The sequence below is a fragment of the Sturnira hondurensis genome, unplaced genomic scaffold (assembly GCF_014824575.4).
Source record: "Sturnira hondurensis isolate 20B ecotype Veracruz unplaced genomic scaffold, ASM1482457v3 Scaffold0005563, whole genome shotgun sequence".
NCBI classification, from domain to species: Eukaryota; Metazoa; Chordata; class Mammalia; order Chiroptera; family Phyllostomidae; genus Sturnira; species Sturnira hondurensis.
Window position 1 is genome coordinate 1,328,650 of NW_028078194.1, and position 18,390 is coordinate 1,347,039.

Below are 18,390 nucleotides of genomic sequence, written 5' to 3' on the forward strand. Positions count from 1 at the left end.
TGATGTGACACAAACATTGTTTTTCCTTCTTTTTTAAAAGATTCTATTTATTTATTTTTAGAGAGAGAGGAAGGAAGGAACAAAGAAATATTGATGTGTGAGAGAAACATTGATTGGTTACCTCTTGCATGCCTCCTACTGTGGGCCTGGCCTGCTACCCAGGCATGTGCCCTAACCTGGAATCAAATCAGCAGCCTCCTAGTTTGCAAGACAATGCACAACCCACTGAGCCACGCCAGTCAGGGCCAAAAAGTAATGCTTGAGGGAAAAAAAGCTCAATATTTTGCCAACTAATATAAGTGTTTTTGTTTTACTTATAGCCTCCTGACCTTGGGTGCACATATACAAAATTGCATGTTTACTCACTGATATTTATAGTCTGCCTTTTGTCACTTTGTGTATGTGTGTGTGTGTGTATGTGTGTGTGTGTGTATATATATATACATATATATATATATATATATGTATATATATATCTTTTCCTATTTCTACATAATTTTACCTCAGAATTTTTACTGGATGCCTTACAAAGAGGGCATCTATTAAATAAACTTTGATTACTATAATTCTTATTACATTATTTTATTACTTATAATTTATTACAAAAAACACTTTCTAAATATTTTATTTATTTATTTTTAGAGAGGGAAAGGGAGGGAGAAAGAGAGGGAGAGAAATATCAATGTGTGATTGCCTCTTGTGTACCCCTTACTGGGGGCCGGGCCTGCAACCCAGGCACCTGCCCTGACTGGGAATCAGAGAGGTGATCTTCTGGTTCACAGGCTGCCACTCAATCCACCGAGCCACACCGGCCAGGGCAAAAGAAACATTTCTTAAATGTAGTGAGAGATGTGTATATTATATATATGTGTAATGATTATATATGTATATATATATATATACACATATATATACACACATATATAATCATTACCAAAGCCTTATAGATATTAATATATACATATTAGTATCTAAAATTATTTCAGAAATATTGTAAGCACCTTATGAAGAGTTTCCTGATCCTCACAGTCTGTTCTTCTACCTGAATGTCTGTACAAATTGAGGCCTCATTTCAACAATCAGGCCTACATTGACCTAGTCCATACCTTGTTAGCCCACGAGGTGTTGACACAGTGTGTATGTGTGGTCTTCTTTTTGCTGTGTGTGCGCATCCATTTACAACAGTGACAAAACAGCAGTTAACTTTCTAATAAATGCTTTTCATTCTCTGGAAGATCCTTGCTTTAAAAAGAAAAATAAAGTGACTTGCTTTTTCATGTGGTTGGACTGCTAACACCAGTTAAGTATCTCTACTTCAGTCTTAAGCAGGAACGAATAACTCAACCTCCTTGCATTCTTTTTTTGCTTTGAAGCGAGAGCATGAGTAGCAAAGCTGAAATCAGAAAGAAGTTGATCATAGTAAGATGGGTGACTTCATCCTCCCCAAAGGAAGTGAACCAGACGTCCTCTTCGATCACAGCTCCCTTCTGATTCGGAATGAACTTTTGTGCAACTGTGCCACTCCCTCTTAGGGGATTTAGAATCGGCAGTCTCAGCAATATCAGACAACTGGCACACGTTCTGCTAAGTGGGGATGGTAGTGAACTTAGTGTGAAGTTATTCATTTTGAGCAAGGAAATCATATAAATTTGCAAATCTTACTGCACATTTCCATCAGCAGATAGCTGTACTCAGCCCAGTGGGAGAGCTTAACAAAATCTGCAGTAGGCCCTGGCTGGTGTAGCTCAGTGGATTGAGCGCGGGCCTGCGAACCACACGATTGCGGTTCGATTCCCAGTCAGGACACATGCCTGGGTTGCAGGCCAGTTCCCAGCGGGGGACTCGTGAGGCAACCATACATTGATGTTTCTCTCCTTCTCTCCTTCCTTTCCCCTTTAAAGATAAATAAATAAAAAATCTTTATTAAAAAAATGTCACCTTTAAAAAAAACAAACCTGCAGTAGGTTAAATTTGCTGGGGTAAATTTGCATAATTACAATAAATTTGGCATTGGATTAATTAACAACAGACTGCCCTCTAGTTAAGACTTGCAGTATTATCGATTTATGCACCTCTGGGTTCTGGGAGGCCATAAAAGTATAAGATATGATTATAAAATGGAAGGACTGGACCCACAGGCTCCATGGCCCCCACTCCTCTGAACCAGATGGCTGCCCCTTTTGTCCAGGGGTGGCTCCTTTTAGAGAAGCCCCTCCTACTCATTCTTTTCTGTTCCCTCTGAGTGCTTTACTCCTATGTCATTTACCACTGTGGCTCCGCTGGGCATGAGGGCTCTAGGGCACTAGTTTAGGATTTTGTCATCCTTCCATTATCCTTTTCTCCCACCAAAAATGACTTGCTTTGGGGGGGGATGGGGGTGGTTAGGCTTATTTTTGGAAGGGTCATTATTTCTCCATGAAAAGTCAAATTCTGATTTCCAAGTGCAGAACACAGATGCTGTCAATCTGTGAAGCTCATGTCTCCTCTGATGTAAATGTAACCTGCTGACCTTTGATTTTGTTTCGCCGAACTAATTTATTTTTATTTCAGTCTTTCAGTAATGTACCTACCACAAAGTGTCATTTTTTAACACAAATATGGTTGAGATGCATTATTTAATTGGAAAGGTGAAATATTCACGTTAGTTTTTGAACTTCTTTTTCCTCTAGTGTTGATAAGTAACTAAAAGTCTGGAAAGCAAGTGAGCAGACTTAATCAGCGGAGCTTCATGTATTTTTCCATTTGTGTTCTCGGCAGCACAAGACAATGAGATTTCAACCTACTTTGTGGGGCTTGGGAGGCTGGCACGAAGCAGTTCAGGTTCCTATCAGCCCCTGATGATTCCAGATCTAAAAACCATTTGAAACCTTTTGTTTATTGACATCAGTGATAGTGAAAGGCGAGAAATGCTTATGAGGAAGCACTTATGAGAAATGCTTCCTCACTATATGGAACCCCAAGTCCATATGCACCTGACATCCTTCAAATCCAGAATCCGAGTGAATCAAGAGGCTGTAGTTCGGTCCTTGTATTAATTTTCTAGGACTGCCTAACTCAGTACCACCGACTGGGTGGCTTAAACTACAAAAACTAGTTTCTCACGGTTCTGGAAGCCAGAAGTCTGCAATTACGCTGTTGCAAGACTGAATCCTTCCAAGGACCATGAGGAAAGGACCTGTTCAAGCCTATCTCCATGGCTTGGCAATGCCCTTCTCCCTGTCTCTACACCATCGTCCCTTTGTGTCTGCAACCAAATTTCCTGAAACAGATTCTTTCTCACAGGGACACTACTCATATGAGTTAGGGCATACCCTACAGACTTCATTTTTCACTTCATTACCTCTTTAAAGATTTTTAAATATGGTAATATTCTGGAGTTAGAACTTCAACCTAAGAGTTTGGAGGTAGGGGAGATACAGGTCAGTCCATAACAGTCCTGAGTCTCTTGAGTGAGCAGAATACCGTGGACCAGTGCTACACCAGTGTGGGGCAGGGCTTCCTCCCTCAAATGATGGGCTTGGGTTGAGTCATCTTTAACCCCTTTTCTGCTCTAAAGCTGTAAATACAATGATATTAAATTTCAGGTTATCTGTCTAAGATCTTAGGAATTAGCTGGAGAGAACTAGTGTCAACGCTGTAAAATTTTTTTCTCACTTTCTGTTTCTACCATCCAAGTAACCCATTGCCTTCTGTTAGCTCTTAGCTGAATTCTGAGAGAGGGTTTGCGTGATGGGGCCCGGGGGCTTTCTCCCCTAGAACCCGATCATCCACCCATTCTCATCGATCTGTTTGAAATTCCGAGGGAGGAGTTAAAATGTCCACTTTCAATTTGAGATATCTAATTTTAAGTCACTATTAACACATAATTTTAAATGACTAAAATTTTATGATGCTTGTACATTGGGATAAGTACTAGACCTGTATTATAAGGTACAGTTTTAAAAACACTGCATTAAAATATAAAATAATATTCCTGGCCTTTTAAAACCAACTCTCTAGAATTTATACATATAAATGAATGTACCCCACAGCCCCTAAAGTAGTTAGTCTGTATGGGTGACTACGCATCCCTGCTTTCCTCAGTTACCACAGTCAAATGTGGTCTGAAAAGGTTAAATGGAACATTCCAGAAATGAACAATATATAACTTTTAAATTAAACACTGTTCTGAGTAATGTGATGAAACCTTGTGCCATTTCACTTCATCCCACCTGTGCTATGACTCATCTCTTTGTCGTGTATACCTGCCTGTTAGTCACTTGGTAATGGCCTTGGTTATCAGACTGCCGTGGCGCCTCAGTGCTGTGTTCAAATAACCCTTATTTTATTTAACAATGGCCCGAAAGCACAAACACATGTCACAATGCCTACATCATTCATCTCATTGCATAGGCAATGGGTCACCCCACATCACAAGAAAAGAGATCAGTACAGTACAAGGAGATATTTTGAGAAATAGAAAGACCACATTTGCATAGTTTTTATTGCCATATATTGTTATTAGTTATTATAACAATAGTTATAACAATTTATTATTAGTTATTATAGTTCCTCTCTTACTGTGCCTAATTTATAAATTAAACTTTATGTAGGAAAAGTCAGTATATACAGGGTTAGATACTACCTGCAGTTTTAGGCAACCACTGGGGGACTTGGAATGTATCCCCCTTTGGATAAGCAAGGACTACATTATTAGATTTTTTAAAAAGATTTTATTTATTTTTAGAGAGCCAGGAAGGGAGGGAGAAAAAGAAGGAGAGATACATCAATGTGTAGTTGCCTCTCACGTGGCCCCTACTGCGGACCTGGCCTGCAACCTAGGCATGTGCCCTGACTGGGAATTGAACTGGTGACCCTTTGGTTCATAGCCCATGCTCAGGCCACTGAGCTACACCAGCCAGGGCTGCATTATTAGATTTTTTTAAGTCAGTTTATCAGCCACACAAGAAAGTCAGCCGTGTTCTCTTGAAATGTGTAGAAATAGACGTCATTCTGAGAAATATATCTATTTATTCATAGTTCAGCAATAGCACAATGAGCTGCTAAATTATGAGAAACTTTGGGTTAGTCTTTGTGTTTATCTGACAGTCCAGCAATTCAGGATGCGTTTCCACCATAAGAATCCGTCAGGGTGTGCTTAGTAAGGTATACTTCTCTGGTAGTGTAGCTTAAGGAAATACACCAAGATTTAATCAGAGCAAGTACTTACTGCAAACTGTGGTCACCATTTTGTGGGGATATATAACCAAGCTTTCAATTTCATAAATTAAAAAATTGGGTTCTTTTAATGTGAGACCTCTTTTTGTCCAGTTTTACTTAAAAAATAAGGCAAAACTTTCTTCATTATCAAAGAACTCTGCCATAATTAGTGGTGATATACTTAGTCTCAGTTGACTAAAGACAAGTAAAATGACCCTGGTAACACTACTTCAATGAAATATATCCAGTTAAAGGTGAATGGTTATGATGTTGGATTTAGGAAAATTATAGTACTACTGTTGAAACCTAGACTAGCAAAAGACAGAAGATTTATATGAAGGATTAAATGCTCATAATTCAAAGATTCGGCATATTTTCCACCTTCCAAATTCTAGGCTGCTATTATAGATTCACCACTGTCATTACCCGGACTTTCTAATCTCATTGAGAGAGAATAGCACAAATGATAAATCAGTAAAGATCTTCAAGCTTAATACAATCCTGCCACCTCCTAGCTTTAATCCTAAATTTAAGTTGTCCCTTTTGATTTTTTTCATTATACAACTAACACATGTGCAGTACAGGAAAAACAGATGAGTTAAGCAAAACAAAACGAAACAAAACCCCATGAAACACAAAAAAATAACTCACTCATAGTCTCACCAAGTAGAAATGAATGCTCATTTGTTGTGTTAAAATAATTTCTTGCTGAAACTCTTTTTTCCATGAACTGTTCCCCCCTTTCCACCCTTCTTTCTGTTTTCTTAATTCCCGACCTCCAGCACTGAACACTCTGGGTGACCATTACTCAGAGTGTTCTCCCTGAGTGTACTCCCTGATCAGAGTGTACTCCGTGATCCACAGAGCATTTTTCTGCAGCACCCGAGCACAGTGGTTGTATTTAATGAACTCCCTTCTGTGCTTCTGCCACTCCCCCGACCCCACCCCACCCCACCCCACCCTCTGCTACTTCTTAAAATCCTTTTCCACTTTGCTTTGAACTTCATGAAAAACAAAAAAGGTAACTTTTTACTTTCTTATCTAAAATTCTTGTTCAATTATCATTGTCCCAATTTTCCCCCATTGCTCTCCTCTGCCCTAACCCCCAATGACCACCCCTGACACCCCTGCTCCCTTAGGCAGTCCCCACCTGTTGGTCATTACCGTGGGTCCTTTATACATGTTCCTTGATGACCCTTCTCTTCTTTCCCCCATTATCCCTCTTCCCCCTCTCCTCTGGTCTGGGTCAGTTTGTTCCTTATTTCTATGTCTCTGGTTCTATCTTGCTCACTTGTGTGTTTTATTCGTTAGGTTCCACTTATAGGTGAGATCATATGGTATTTGTCTTTCACCACCTGGCCTCTACTTATCTCTCAGGGCCAATTGCTTCACTGATTTTTTGGAATAATTCTAAATGAGAGTTTCAGTTTCTTCAAGTGGTTTCTCCAATTAAGTCTCTGAGATGCTACTGTATTTGCAACTGCCGTGATAGATCTTAAGTGTGTGCAACTCCTGGGAAAGTGTGGAGAGCTTGTCAGATTGGAGTGATGTGTATAGGAGTTGCCATCAATTTCTGGGTCTGGCCATTCCTGCTTCATTCCTTCTACTTAGTAACCTCATTTGCTATGAAAAGTGATTCATCACTGATGCAGATAAATCAATGAATGTCCATTTGTTCTCTCAGTTTCTCGTCATCTAAAACAAGCTGCAGACTCTCATGCAGCCCTGTTTCTAAGTGTTTCAAAAGGAGAAAATGCAAAGATTCTAGTGTAGGAGGATTTCCGGTCTCTAATTATTTGTACATTTCAGGTCCCCACCCTTGCAGGAAACTACACTCATCAGGGACACCATTGCTGTTCTCGGACATTCAGTTCCCAGATTGGTCAGAGGGAAACTCTGCTTCCTCCCAAACTGCAGAGCAGAGCTGGGACGTTCTGCCCTCGTGCCAGCCAGAATCCTAGTATTGGTGATCCTGCCACAGTTTTCCCAGACTAGGGCTTGGGACTGACTTCTGCCAGACCACCCCCACACCCTGCCTCTCCCAGCACCTATATCCAACATGCATTTGCTTGGAAGGCTCATTGTATACTAACACTGAGGCTTCTTGCCAACCACTGTCTAAAAACAAATTGAGTTGTTTGCCTGCCTAAATGTAGGAAAAGTAATTAGGAAACTAATTGTGAATCTGAAACAGAGCCCAGATTTGGGTTAGAAATGCCAAATCCTTTCATAACCACTCCTAATTATGGATTATTGGACAAGTTAATCTACTCTGTGCTTAGCTTTCTTAACTACAGTGTAAGACACTTAGAATGCTCATGCATAGTAGCTTATTGTAACTACCATGAAGCGATCGATACATGTCAATGGACTTTGTAAAAGGCCGGACAATGTCATGAGAGAATGGGCAAACAACTCTGTGAGGATTGGTGCTCTTGGCATTTATTTTCGTGAATGATTCAGGAGAGATAGAAGCACATCTTCTGACTTGCAGAAAATATTAAAATCCTGTATATAATGAAAAACTCAAGGAAATCCATTAAAATAAGCCTATCTAGAAGTTGAATAGATGTTTATGGCCCCTTTCTGCTTTGACATCTCAAGATTCTATGCAATTGCAGCATCTATTGGTTACAGTTGGCCATATGATTCCACTACAGTGTCCAGTGTTAAAATGTTAATTACCTGTGTGGTTCCAGAGACATTAATGCTCAGTTATCTTGATAGCAAGCTGCTAATGGTGTTTCTGCTGAGGACCTCAGATACTTCTCCACTTTGGCCAAGCCAAGTTCCTCTGGGTGTGAACTGCCCAGAAATTCCTTCCTGGATATCCACCCACACAGCTCGCCACCTGCACTTCCATCATGTCACTGCCCATATGTCCTCTTGTTCAGTGGCCTTCCCAGACCACTTTTTCTAAAATGGCATTGCCCCACCCCTCGAACTCTCCAGGACATCATGCTTGCTTTATGCTTTCAAATAGCACGATTCCTCTCTGACAGACTGTGTATTTCTTCCCCTACGGGATATGTAATTTTATGTGTCAGCAGGATTGGACCATGGTACCCAGATATTCAATCAAACTTTATTTTGGATGTTTTTTGAAGGTATTTTTAAAAGAAATTAACATTTAAATAGATAAACTTGAGTAGAGCAGCTTACCCTCCATAGTATGGGTGGGCCTCATCTAGTTAGTTAAAGGCTTTAAAAGGACAACGGAGGAAGGATTTCTGCCTCCAGAAGGATTGCTTTCTCTGAACCCTGCCTGCTATCCCACCCCATTGGATTTTGGATTTACCAAGCCTCCAGGATTGCAAAAGTCAGTTCCTTAAAATCTCTCTCTCTCTCTCTCTCTCTGTCTGTCTCTGTGTCTCTCTCTCTCTTTCCATACACCCACGAACCCTCTAGGTCCTGTTTCTCTGGAGAACACTGGCTAATACATTTCACTCACAACACACTCTATGAGAGAAGAGTCTTTATCTGTTCACTGCTCTGTTCTGAGATATCTCTCTGCCACATAGTAAGTACTCAACCAACTAATTTATGAATGGAATAGCTAATGTTTTTATCCCCATCATTATACACAATTGAGGTTTCTCTTTTTAATCTTTATTACGATGACTATTTAAAATTATTTTTATTCCTCATGTTTTATCCCATTTGGTTATCATCGACCTTAGTTTATTCACATTTCAGAGCTTTGATTTAACCTATTTTCTGGCTTTTTCAAAAGCTTTTCTGATAAAAATGTTTTGAACATTCAGATCATTTAGTTCGTTGTGGGTTTCCGGCCTTTTCACAGCCCAAATGCCCCAGTGTCTGCCTGGAGAGTTTGGGTTAAATTTTTGCATACTGCAATCTTGAGTTAATGCAAAAAAAATATTTAAGAATACAAGCTGTACGAAGCACTGCTTACATCCTATCAGGTAGCAGTCACGACATGTTCTTCAGAGCTGTCTTTCTTTTTTTGACATAATTTTTTGATGATGAACTAAATAAAAAAATATTTCCAGAAATTTGACTCTGTGCAGCAGGTGTGAGCAAATAGGAGAGGAGGCTGGTAGCTGCGCTCCACGGTCTGGACATTCGCAGCTCTTCCCTACTCTGCTCCAGGTTTCATGTGTCTCAGATTCTGAATGTATCTTGGACAGTAGATTTTGATTTCCAATCAAAACCTTTGAAAGTTAAACAAAATGAATTGGAAAGTACATTTCTTTTAGGCAGCACCCAGAAAGCTGAGTATATGCACAGTTTTTCAGAAATAGCACTAATGCAACACTCCACAAATGTAAAATGTGCTACTCCCCTGAGCACTTGATTGTTTTAAACCAGGGATTGTGAGCCTGCTCATGCTATCGTCTTGTTAATAGTAGATGAAATTAGTACCCTCTGGCTAGAGGACACACACACTCCCACACTGTTGTGTATCAAGTCTGAGTACCTTTGACTTGTCCATTGCAGCAAGCTCAAAGCCTATAAACCTCTTGGAGTTTAAATCTGTGCCATTTTCTCCAGTTTGTAGAGAGAAATGAGAATTGACAGAGAAGTGATATCTCACTGTTAACTCCCTCTTTGCAGCAACTGAGGTGACTGATGACAGAAGAGAATTGCTCCTACTTAGTTCGGTTGCTTAGAGTCACTTTCCTTCTAACTGTTGCAAACAGGACTTACAGACCTCTTCTAGCTACAGAAGGATTTTTACAGTGAGTTGAGAGCGTTCATGTGCTGGCAATGTCCAGAATGTTAAATGGACAGTATATTTTATTTCAGGTTGTCAAATAGAACAATGAGGTACTTATGGAAAAGGTTCTTAAAAATTGGAATGATTTTCATTTGAAAGCCCTTCCAATTTTAGGAATTAAAACATTTGGTATGCTTTCAATCACATTATTATTTTCTAGAGTGACCAATTTCATTATTATTCATTAGCTATATATTTTCTGGCCTGGAAGAAGAACTAACATTGATAGAATGATAGCACGACCTGTAGAGAAAGTAAAAAGTAGGGAATTATGATCCTGAAAAGATAAATAGATGCTAATAAAATGTTTTGTTCAAAGCTGCCTGAAAATATCATAGATTCAAATGTGTTTAATGAGTTATGCAAATGTAATGTGTAAAACATTCCCAAGTCATTAATCTATTACACAAATCATGCCCATGCACAAATCTACTACACAAATTATGCCCATGCACATTCATTTTTGGCTACAATTCATGTTTTTAGTCCAAGAACCTGGCACATAGTAGGTGCTCAAGAAATGTCAGTTGGATTCAAGAATTAGTGGTTTGAGAGGAAAGCCAGCATATTTTGGCATAATCCCACAGATCTGTGTCTTAGTACCAGTTGTTCTCTACATGGAGTTGTTCACATACAGAAAGTAAGCTATGTTCTGCAGAAAGTTCACCTGCCTCTTGGGTGCAGGGGTAACAACACTGTAATATGAGTTAGGAGACTTAGAAAAGTCCCAGCTCTCTGTCTTTTGCTAATGAGTGACCCCAAATAAGTCCATTATTTTCTTGATATTTTGGTGGCACTTTCCATCTTGAAAGACTGGATTTTAGTAATGAGTTTTGAAATATCTTCATCTCAGGAAGAAAAATGGTCAGTCACATCTTCATCTCTCCTTCTTTGTAAGTCCCATGGTATCCTGTAACCTGAAGGGAATACAGGCATTGGTAACACAGGGCGAAGGGCTAAAATGGAAGAGGTGGGGACCCCTGTGGTAGTGACTTACATGTGTGGAACATTTAGTTCTCTTGACTCAGAAGATGTCAGTATTATTACCATAAAATATGAAAACATATGTATGCAATGAAAACTATGAAAAATATCCTTGAGAAAGAAATCCTCAGAACTAATAGGTTTTTTTGTACTTAGTAATATAATTTTCATATTCCATGTAAGATAAGAGATTATTTGAATTTATGTTTGGAGAGATAAAAAATAAATGCTAAGAAACCTGAGAAAAGAATCAACTGGAAATTGCTCTCAGTTTTTCCAAATGTTTTTAGTAGCTGAGTTTTCTAAGGAACTCTAGTCTGTAACTGAGATAAATTTGACACAAATGTCACTTAGACGTATGTGCATGTGTCTTCAGAAGAAGGAAATAAAAATAGATTAAAATTGGTTTTCTATTAAGTGAAGTTCATTTTTTTTCTGAATAAAAGTGAAGAAAATTGTGTTGGCTTCATTGCATGATTTGGTAACCAGGAAGCATGAACTAAAACTGTTGATTCTATGGCAATGTATAGAAGAAGGAAGAAGCAGAACATGCTATAAACTAAGTACCAGGTTTGGAAGAAATGATCACTTTTATCTTCACAATAACTCTTTACCTTTCAAGACAGGAAGTATGGATGAGGAAATTGAGGATCAGTGAAGTTATTTATATAACTCGCCTAAAGCAACACTGTTGGTGGCAGAGCTGGGATTCAAACAGCATTCCTTTTGAAATTTCCTGTTTTTCCCCGCCCTACTATGATGTCCCTCAGTGGAACTTTATGATAATAATAACGAAAATAATAGTGCTTACTGGGAACCTGTGTATTATGAGCCAGAAATTGTGCTAAGACCTTTAAGTGCATTATTCCATTCAATTAACAAACCCATGAAGAAGAGATTATTTCTACTTTACAGACTAAAAAAAAAAAGAATGTAAGTGACTTTACCCACAGTCACCAGGGCTTCTACCACTCATGATGCTGATTCTAGGGTACCTTAGAGAACCCGAGATCTGGACTGTCATTCAGCGGATCTGCTCCTTTTTTGGAGGCAAGTGGATAGGAGGACAGAGCCCCAGCACTGATTCTGCCTGGGTACCATGGCAAATGCAGCCCTTTGGGGCAGTGTGTCCTTGCTTACCAAGTTGCTTAGTTTAGAACTCAGTCAAATTTTCTTCATGCTTTTCTTTTGCAGATACTTACCTTTGAGCTGTTGGAATCAAGTCAGAATGTTACTAAAAGGGAGGCTGGGTGCCCAGAAGGCCAACAGCGTCAGGACAAATTCTGCTGTCGGCCATGTCTTCCTGGTATGTTACACATACTTCCGGCAGTCAGAGTGAGAACCGGGGTGGAAAATACCATATGGTAATAATGAAAAATATTTTTACAGTGTTTGGCTTTCCTGCATGATAGCATTACTGAGAAAATAGAAAACAACTATGAAATTATTAGTCCAGTTCATCTTTATCACACTTGTTTGATGAGGGTATAAATAAATACTTTACGAATAATATGTATGTCTGAAATGAGAAGATTTATCTATCTAGTTTCATTTTCCATTAACAAAAGGAGACTCATTTGTGCATATTAAGGCTCGTCACATCAGAAATGATTAGAATATATCATAATTGTGGCGTTCTGAAAGCAAGTATCTCAGTACTTCTCCTCAATTAGAAAACACTGAAGCCTGCAAAATACATTTGCATTTTGCAGCTTAATAACTAGCTGAGCTGGGGAAGCAACAGACAAAAACCAACAGTTTTTTAAAATCAGTATTTTGAAATGCAAACCAGTTTCAGATCGGAGATCCTTTAAACATCAGCAAAATGGAAGCTAAACGAAATGCAATTGCATAGGCTTTTTTCAACATGGAGTAAATTGACTACTGTTTCATACAGATATGAATCTCTTCTTGCTGCTCGGTGAAGTGAGACAGGAAGGTAAAGGAAAACAATACACGGATTTATGTGCCAGGCTACTGGAACTATAAAGGACTATAGTAGGAGGCCATGGTTGGCCTCCCAGTATTTCGGCACTCAGGCTGCTGCATAGGCGTGGGTCCTGTTTATAAGAAGATTCTACCGTTCTTCCTTGGCCTCCTGTCCAGGTTTTAGTAACCCTCATGGAAGCTCTCTCTTATAATCCAATCTTTTATACTTAAGCCCATTTACTCTTCTGCAACTATGAATAAAAAATGTAGAATTTAATGAATAAACCAAGCTAACAAGGAAAATGGGGACAGACTCATAGATGGAGAGCAGGATGACAGCTAGACAAGATGGAGTAAAAAAGGAAAAAGTACTCAAAGACATAAACAACAGTGTGGTGATTGCTGGGGGGATGAGTATAAGGGGACTAAATGGTAATGGGAAAAAATACAAGAAGAAAGAGAGAGAGAGAGACAGGCTTCTTGACTTTTTATAACTTGCTAAACACAATAAATTTGTCCTGTGAATTCAAATCTCTCATGTTTTTTTTAAACCTAAAATGCCAATTAAAACAAAGATAATATGCTTTACATTTCAAACTATTCAGGATTTTTGTCCATTTGCTTTTTTGTGTTGCTTTGTTTTACATTCATTTAAGGAGTGCTCTCAGCCCTGTTGAGTTTGCTTATGAGATAAGAACTCTCATATACCACCAGCTCTTTTTAAGGAAGAAATTTGGATATGTTTGTGGATCAAAAACGTGAAAAATTTTTACCTGCTAATAGAGTACTTGATTAACAAGAAAATGTCTTAGGAAAATAGTCAAAGTAAAGGAAAATATTGAGCATGTGACATTTCCTTATGGTACCCAATGATGTGCAACTAAGTAAATTTTGGAGTATTCGAAGGCTGGAATATTATGTTCAGTCACAGTTTTCGATTTCTGTTATATTTCTAATATAATTCTCAATGGACACAGACTCTCTTAAGGGGTTGCTAACTGATCTGCTGGCTGAATTAACTAATTCTCTCTGCTCTATCTCTGAAACATCCTGGGTGGCACCCAACACCTGCTGAGCATGCCTCCCACTTCTGTTCCCACTTGTTCCATTTCAGGCTTTATCAGTGTTCAGACTGCTTCCAAATATGTTTATGCTTATCAGTGTTGTGATACAAATATATTATAATTAAATATTATATAATCAATGGTATACAAATACAAAGAAATGCAGATTATATTTCTGTGAAAACTAGTTCGAATGCTTTGGAGAACTTCAGTAAAGTTGATGAAATGAGTTGATGAATTAAGTGAGGGCAAAATCAGTGGAAAATTATAAAAATCTTGAAAGCCTTTCATATAGATTATTGCTGCCTTTAACTTTTATTTCCATCAATAAAGAAAGGAAGGGAGGAAGAAGGGAGGAGGGAGGGTGGGAGAGAGGGAGGGAAGGAGGGAAAGAAAAAGAGAGAAAGGAAGAAAGGAAGGAAGGAAGGAAGGAAGGAAGGAAGGAAGGAAGGAAGGAAGGAAGGGAGGGAGAGAAAAGTAGTTTGTCAAAGAGGATNAAATCTTGAAAGCCTTTCATATAGATTATTGCTGCCTTTAACTTTTATTTCCATCAATAAAGAAAGGAAGGGAGGAAGAAGGGAGGAGGGAGGGTGGGAGAGAGGGAGGGAAGGAGAGCAAGAAAAAGAGAGAAAGAAAGGAAGAAAGAAAGGAAGAAAGGAAGGAAGGAAGGAAGGAAGGAAGGAAGGAAGGAAGGGAGGGAGAGAAAAGTAGTTTGTCAAAGAGGATAATTCATTTAGAAACTGGGATCATACCACTGGCAAACAAATAGAATTGAGCTTTGGCTCTGCTGTCTTTTAAGTATTGCCCTGATGTTATCAAGTCCCGATGCACTATATTTGAATTAGGTTCCAAGTTTCCATGGTTTGCCTATTTTTTCTATTGATGGATATCGTCTTTGTTTACTAAAATATCATGTGTCTAAATTAATTTGATTATGTAGTAAGGATCAATGATTTGTTTTATCAAAAACAAGGCTCTGAGGTTGTTGAGAAACAGTGTACCTAGGGACGACAGCATAAAGTATTCTTGCTGCCCCTGTGAGAAGAGCAAATTGGACTTGGCTCATTCTTCTTAATTAGTTATGCCATTAGTAATTGTAGTTAGTGGCCATGCTTTTCTCTTTAATTCCCCTTTTGATTTTCTGTATCTTTCTTCCTCATTCTCTGTTTTTGTGCCCTAATCTAGTTTTCCCCATTTGATGTCATATGTTTATTCATGCGTGCCTTCTTCTACCATGAGAATACGAAGTCCTGGAAGACTAAGGCTTTGTTTATTTCCTGTAGTACCTTCAGCTTCCAGGAAATGCCTGGAACACAATAGGCCTTTAATAAACAGCTGTTAAATAAATAAAATTTCCAAGAGGGGGCATTGTTGAATATTGCTCATTAATAGCAACATAATGACTTGTTTCATTTTTGAAATAAATGAAAGCAGATATGAATATTATTTGAAATGGTGTGCATTATGATAACAAATCTGATGATAGAGTTTGTTATATGTTCCTACCTGCCCATTACAACATACTCCGACCCTTATTGGCAAAGGGATAGAAAGAAAGGGGAGAAAGAAAGGACTGTGAGCCTTCGCGAGGCAGGCCCTTTGCAGTTCTGATAGCAAGAGAGGGATTATTGTCTCCATCAAATGCATGAAGAAGTGTAGGCTCAGAGAGAGTAAGCGCTTTGTTAGAGATCATAGGGCTACTAAAGATTGGGCTGAGGTCCTTAGAACCTCCAATGTCCTTTTCCCTGCACTGCACTGTCTCTCACCATAATCTGTGGACTTTGGAAAATAAAATGAGGAGCCAGAGCAAGGTGAACGCTTTAGGTCATGGCCAGTGGCAACCACCATGAATACATACCCATCAACCTCTCCTCTCTCCACCAAAAAGTAAGGCATTTTTCCCCCAGTGCATTTGGTCACTCTAATCTCTTTTTCCCTGGTCCCATGTTCCTGTTGTTAATCATCCTATTTCTGTGTGCATCTTCCTTCAGTCACTTTTTCAGCTGTTGTCTTTGGAGACTTTCTGTCCCCAGCATGATTTTTACAATGACCATCTCCTCCATTGTCTTTGTACATAAGCTGACTTCCCCTGTGTTAGCAGAGTTCTATTGCCATCTTTACATATTCCCCATGCTGTAGCGTCCAAGCTTGTTCCATCCTATTTTTGGCAGGTGAACGGAAACACAGTGACTGCAAGGCTGATGGGGACAAGCTAGTCTGCGAGCCCTGCCCAGAAGGGCAGGAGTACACAGACAGTACACATTATTCTGACAAGTGCAGACGATGCAAAATTTGTGATGGAGGACAAGGTAAGTGTCTTAAAAAGCAATGGAAGGAGACCAATTGTAGTACTCCATGTAGAATCATTTGTAATACAGTTGGAAATGGGAACCTACTCTGGTGCTATGTTGGCATATAGGGAGGGACAGGATGGAGCTGACTTGGGGGAAGCAGGACCAGGGACTGAGCTAACCACTGGTCTAGACACTTAGGAGCGAGGCCTAGGCAATTCTCCCAGACATAACGGACTGATTACATGTAAACCCTGTGAACAAAGTTCCTTAGCTCCCATCAAAACTGCAGAAACCTTTCTTTTCTGCTTTGATTTACATTTATGTAATGGCTCTTGTTTATGGCCAGAAAGAGCTCAGAAACCTTTAAATCTAAGGACAGAGGATCCTGAGAAGTGGGTGAGATGCTTCACCTTCTTTGGGCATCTGGTTGTTTTGGTCATTCCACTTGGGGTCCTGAATTTTCATGAATATTCCAATCTATTTTGAGGGCCCCAGATTAAAATATAACAGAAGCACTCCTGGTTCTGGTTGACATTAAGGAATCTCTGGGGATATGTTTTTCTTGTCTCTACTCAAGCTCTAAAGCAATATTTCTCAACCTTGGCTGCACATTAGAATCATGGAGGAGCTATGAAAAATGCCAATGTTTAGGTTCCACCTTAGACCAATTAAATCAGAATCTTTAAGTGAGAGCATTAGCCTTGGTCTGCTTGAGTAGGTCCTGGGTGGGACCCAACAATCTTCATTTCTAACAAGATACCAGGTGAGGCTGATGCTGTTGGTCCATAACCCATGCCTGAGTGACCCAGCTTTAGGCTCGAAGAACAGGGGAGCTATTAAGCAAAAGTGGGGCTGTTTTGGTTGCTGGATTGTCTATCCACTTAAAACTCTGCTAAATGGTAACCTGACTTTAGGCTCGAAGAACAGGGGAGCTATTAAAGCAAAAGTGGGGTGTCTTGGTTGCTGGGTTGTCTATCCACTTAAAACTTGCTAAATGATTTCAACCATTTCAACCTGGGGTTGCCTGCTGTGCATTTAAACATGTTACATTAGGTGCGATGGTGCGACTGCTCCTGTAAGTGGCAGATCACAGAAGTCTACGCAGCTCCTCCCCTTGTTCATAGTCAATTTATAACTAGCTGCTGTGATTAATAGTCTGCAAATCGGTTTTCTAGGCTTAGAAGTGGAAACAAACTGTACCAAGGCCCAGAATACCAAGTGCAGATGTAAATCAAACTTTTTTTGTAACACTCCTCCATGTGAACACTGTGACCCTTGCAGCACGTAAGTTTTAATCTTTTTCTGATGAAAACACTAGATATACCTTGAGAGATAATGCCTTGCTAGTGGGAAGCAATGTGGGCTGAGAGTCAAGAATTTAGGATCTAGGCTTGCTTTGCCTCCAAACAACTAGATGCCCATCTGTTCATTCAGCCATACAGTCTCCAAACAGGTATTGAACCCCTTCTGTGTGCTTGACACAGTGCTTAAGCACTGCTGGCTGCTTAAGCTATCAGTATGAGCAAGACACATTGCTGGCATCCAAGCTCTCAGGCTAGGGGCAGAGAGAGCCAAAAAAGGTGTGGTTATTGAGTCAAGGCCATGTGACAAGCATTAGGAGTGCCTAGGGTGTCAGGAGTTATATAGAACCTTTCAACTCTGCCCAGGGAGATGCAGTGAATATATGATACATGGCTTGAGTCTTGAAGGAATGTGTGCCTGGATCCAAAGGACACCTCAGGCAGGGAAACAGCAGCTGCAAAGAGACAGAGGAAGGTGTGGAGAACTGGGTACCTGTCCGGGGCATGGGAAAGAGAGCAAAGGAGCCAAGGCCAGATCACGAAGGGCCTTGTCTTTCATGCTAAAGAGCTTGGTTTTGATTCAAAGTTAGAAAACCTGATATGTGCACCTCACTTTTCTGATCAACTGAGTGAGTTTGGGCACATCACTAAACTTCTCTGAGGTTTCAGTTTCCTCACTCATTAGGACTCAAATAATGGTCACTTGTCTTATTGGTCTTATTTCTATGAATATCAATTTGCATAATATATTATAGAGAGGGCTGGGAATTTCAGGGGGAAAGGGGAGGAGTTTATGAGAACAAGTATAAAGGACACATGGACAAAAACAAGGTGGGGGTGGAAACAGGAGGGAGGTGGAGAGGGCTGGGGGTATGGCT

At 39.7% G+C, this 18,390-nt stretch overlaps 1 protein-coding gene across 2 annotated transcripts in view; it reads left to right on the plus strand.

The window, feature by feature from the left end:
• The window catches only part of FAS (Fas cell surface death receptor), a 33,271-nt gene that overhangs the window by 10,014 nt on the left and 4,867 nt on the right, over positions 1–18,390 (plus strand). For both annotated transcript variants that reach the window (XM_037047294.1, XM_037047295.1), the window contains exons 2-4: positions 12,119–12,230; positions 16,089–16,226; positions 17,387–17,495. In XM_037047294.1, the coding sequence (XP_036903189.1) occupies positions 12,119–12,230; positions 16,089–16,226; positions 17,387–17,495 (359 nt within the window). The remainder of the gene's footprint in view (positions 1–12,118; positions 12,231–16,088; positions 16,227–17,386; positions 17,496–18,390) is intronic.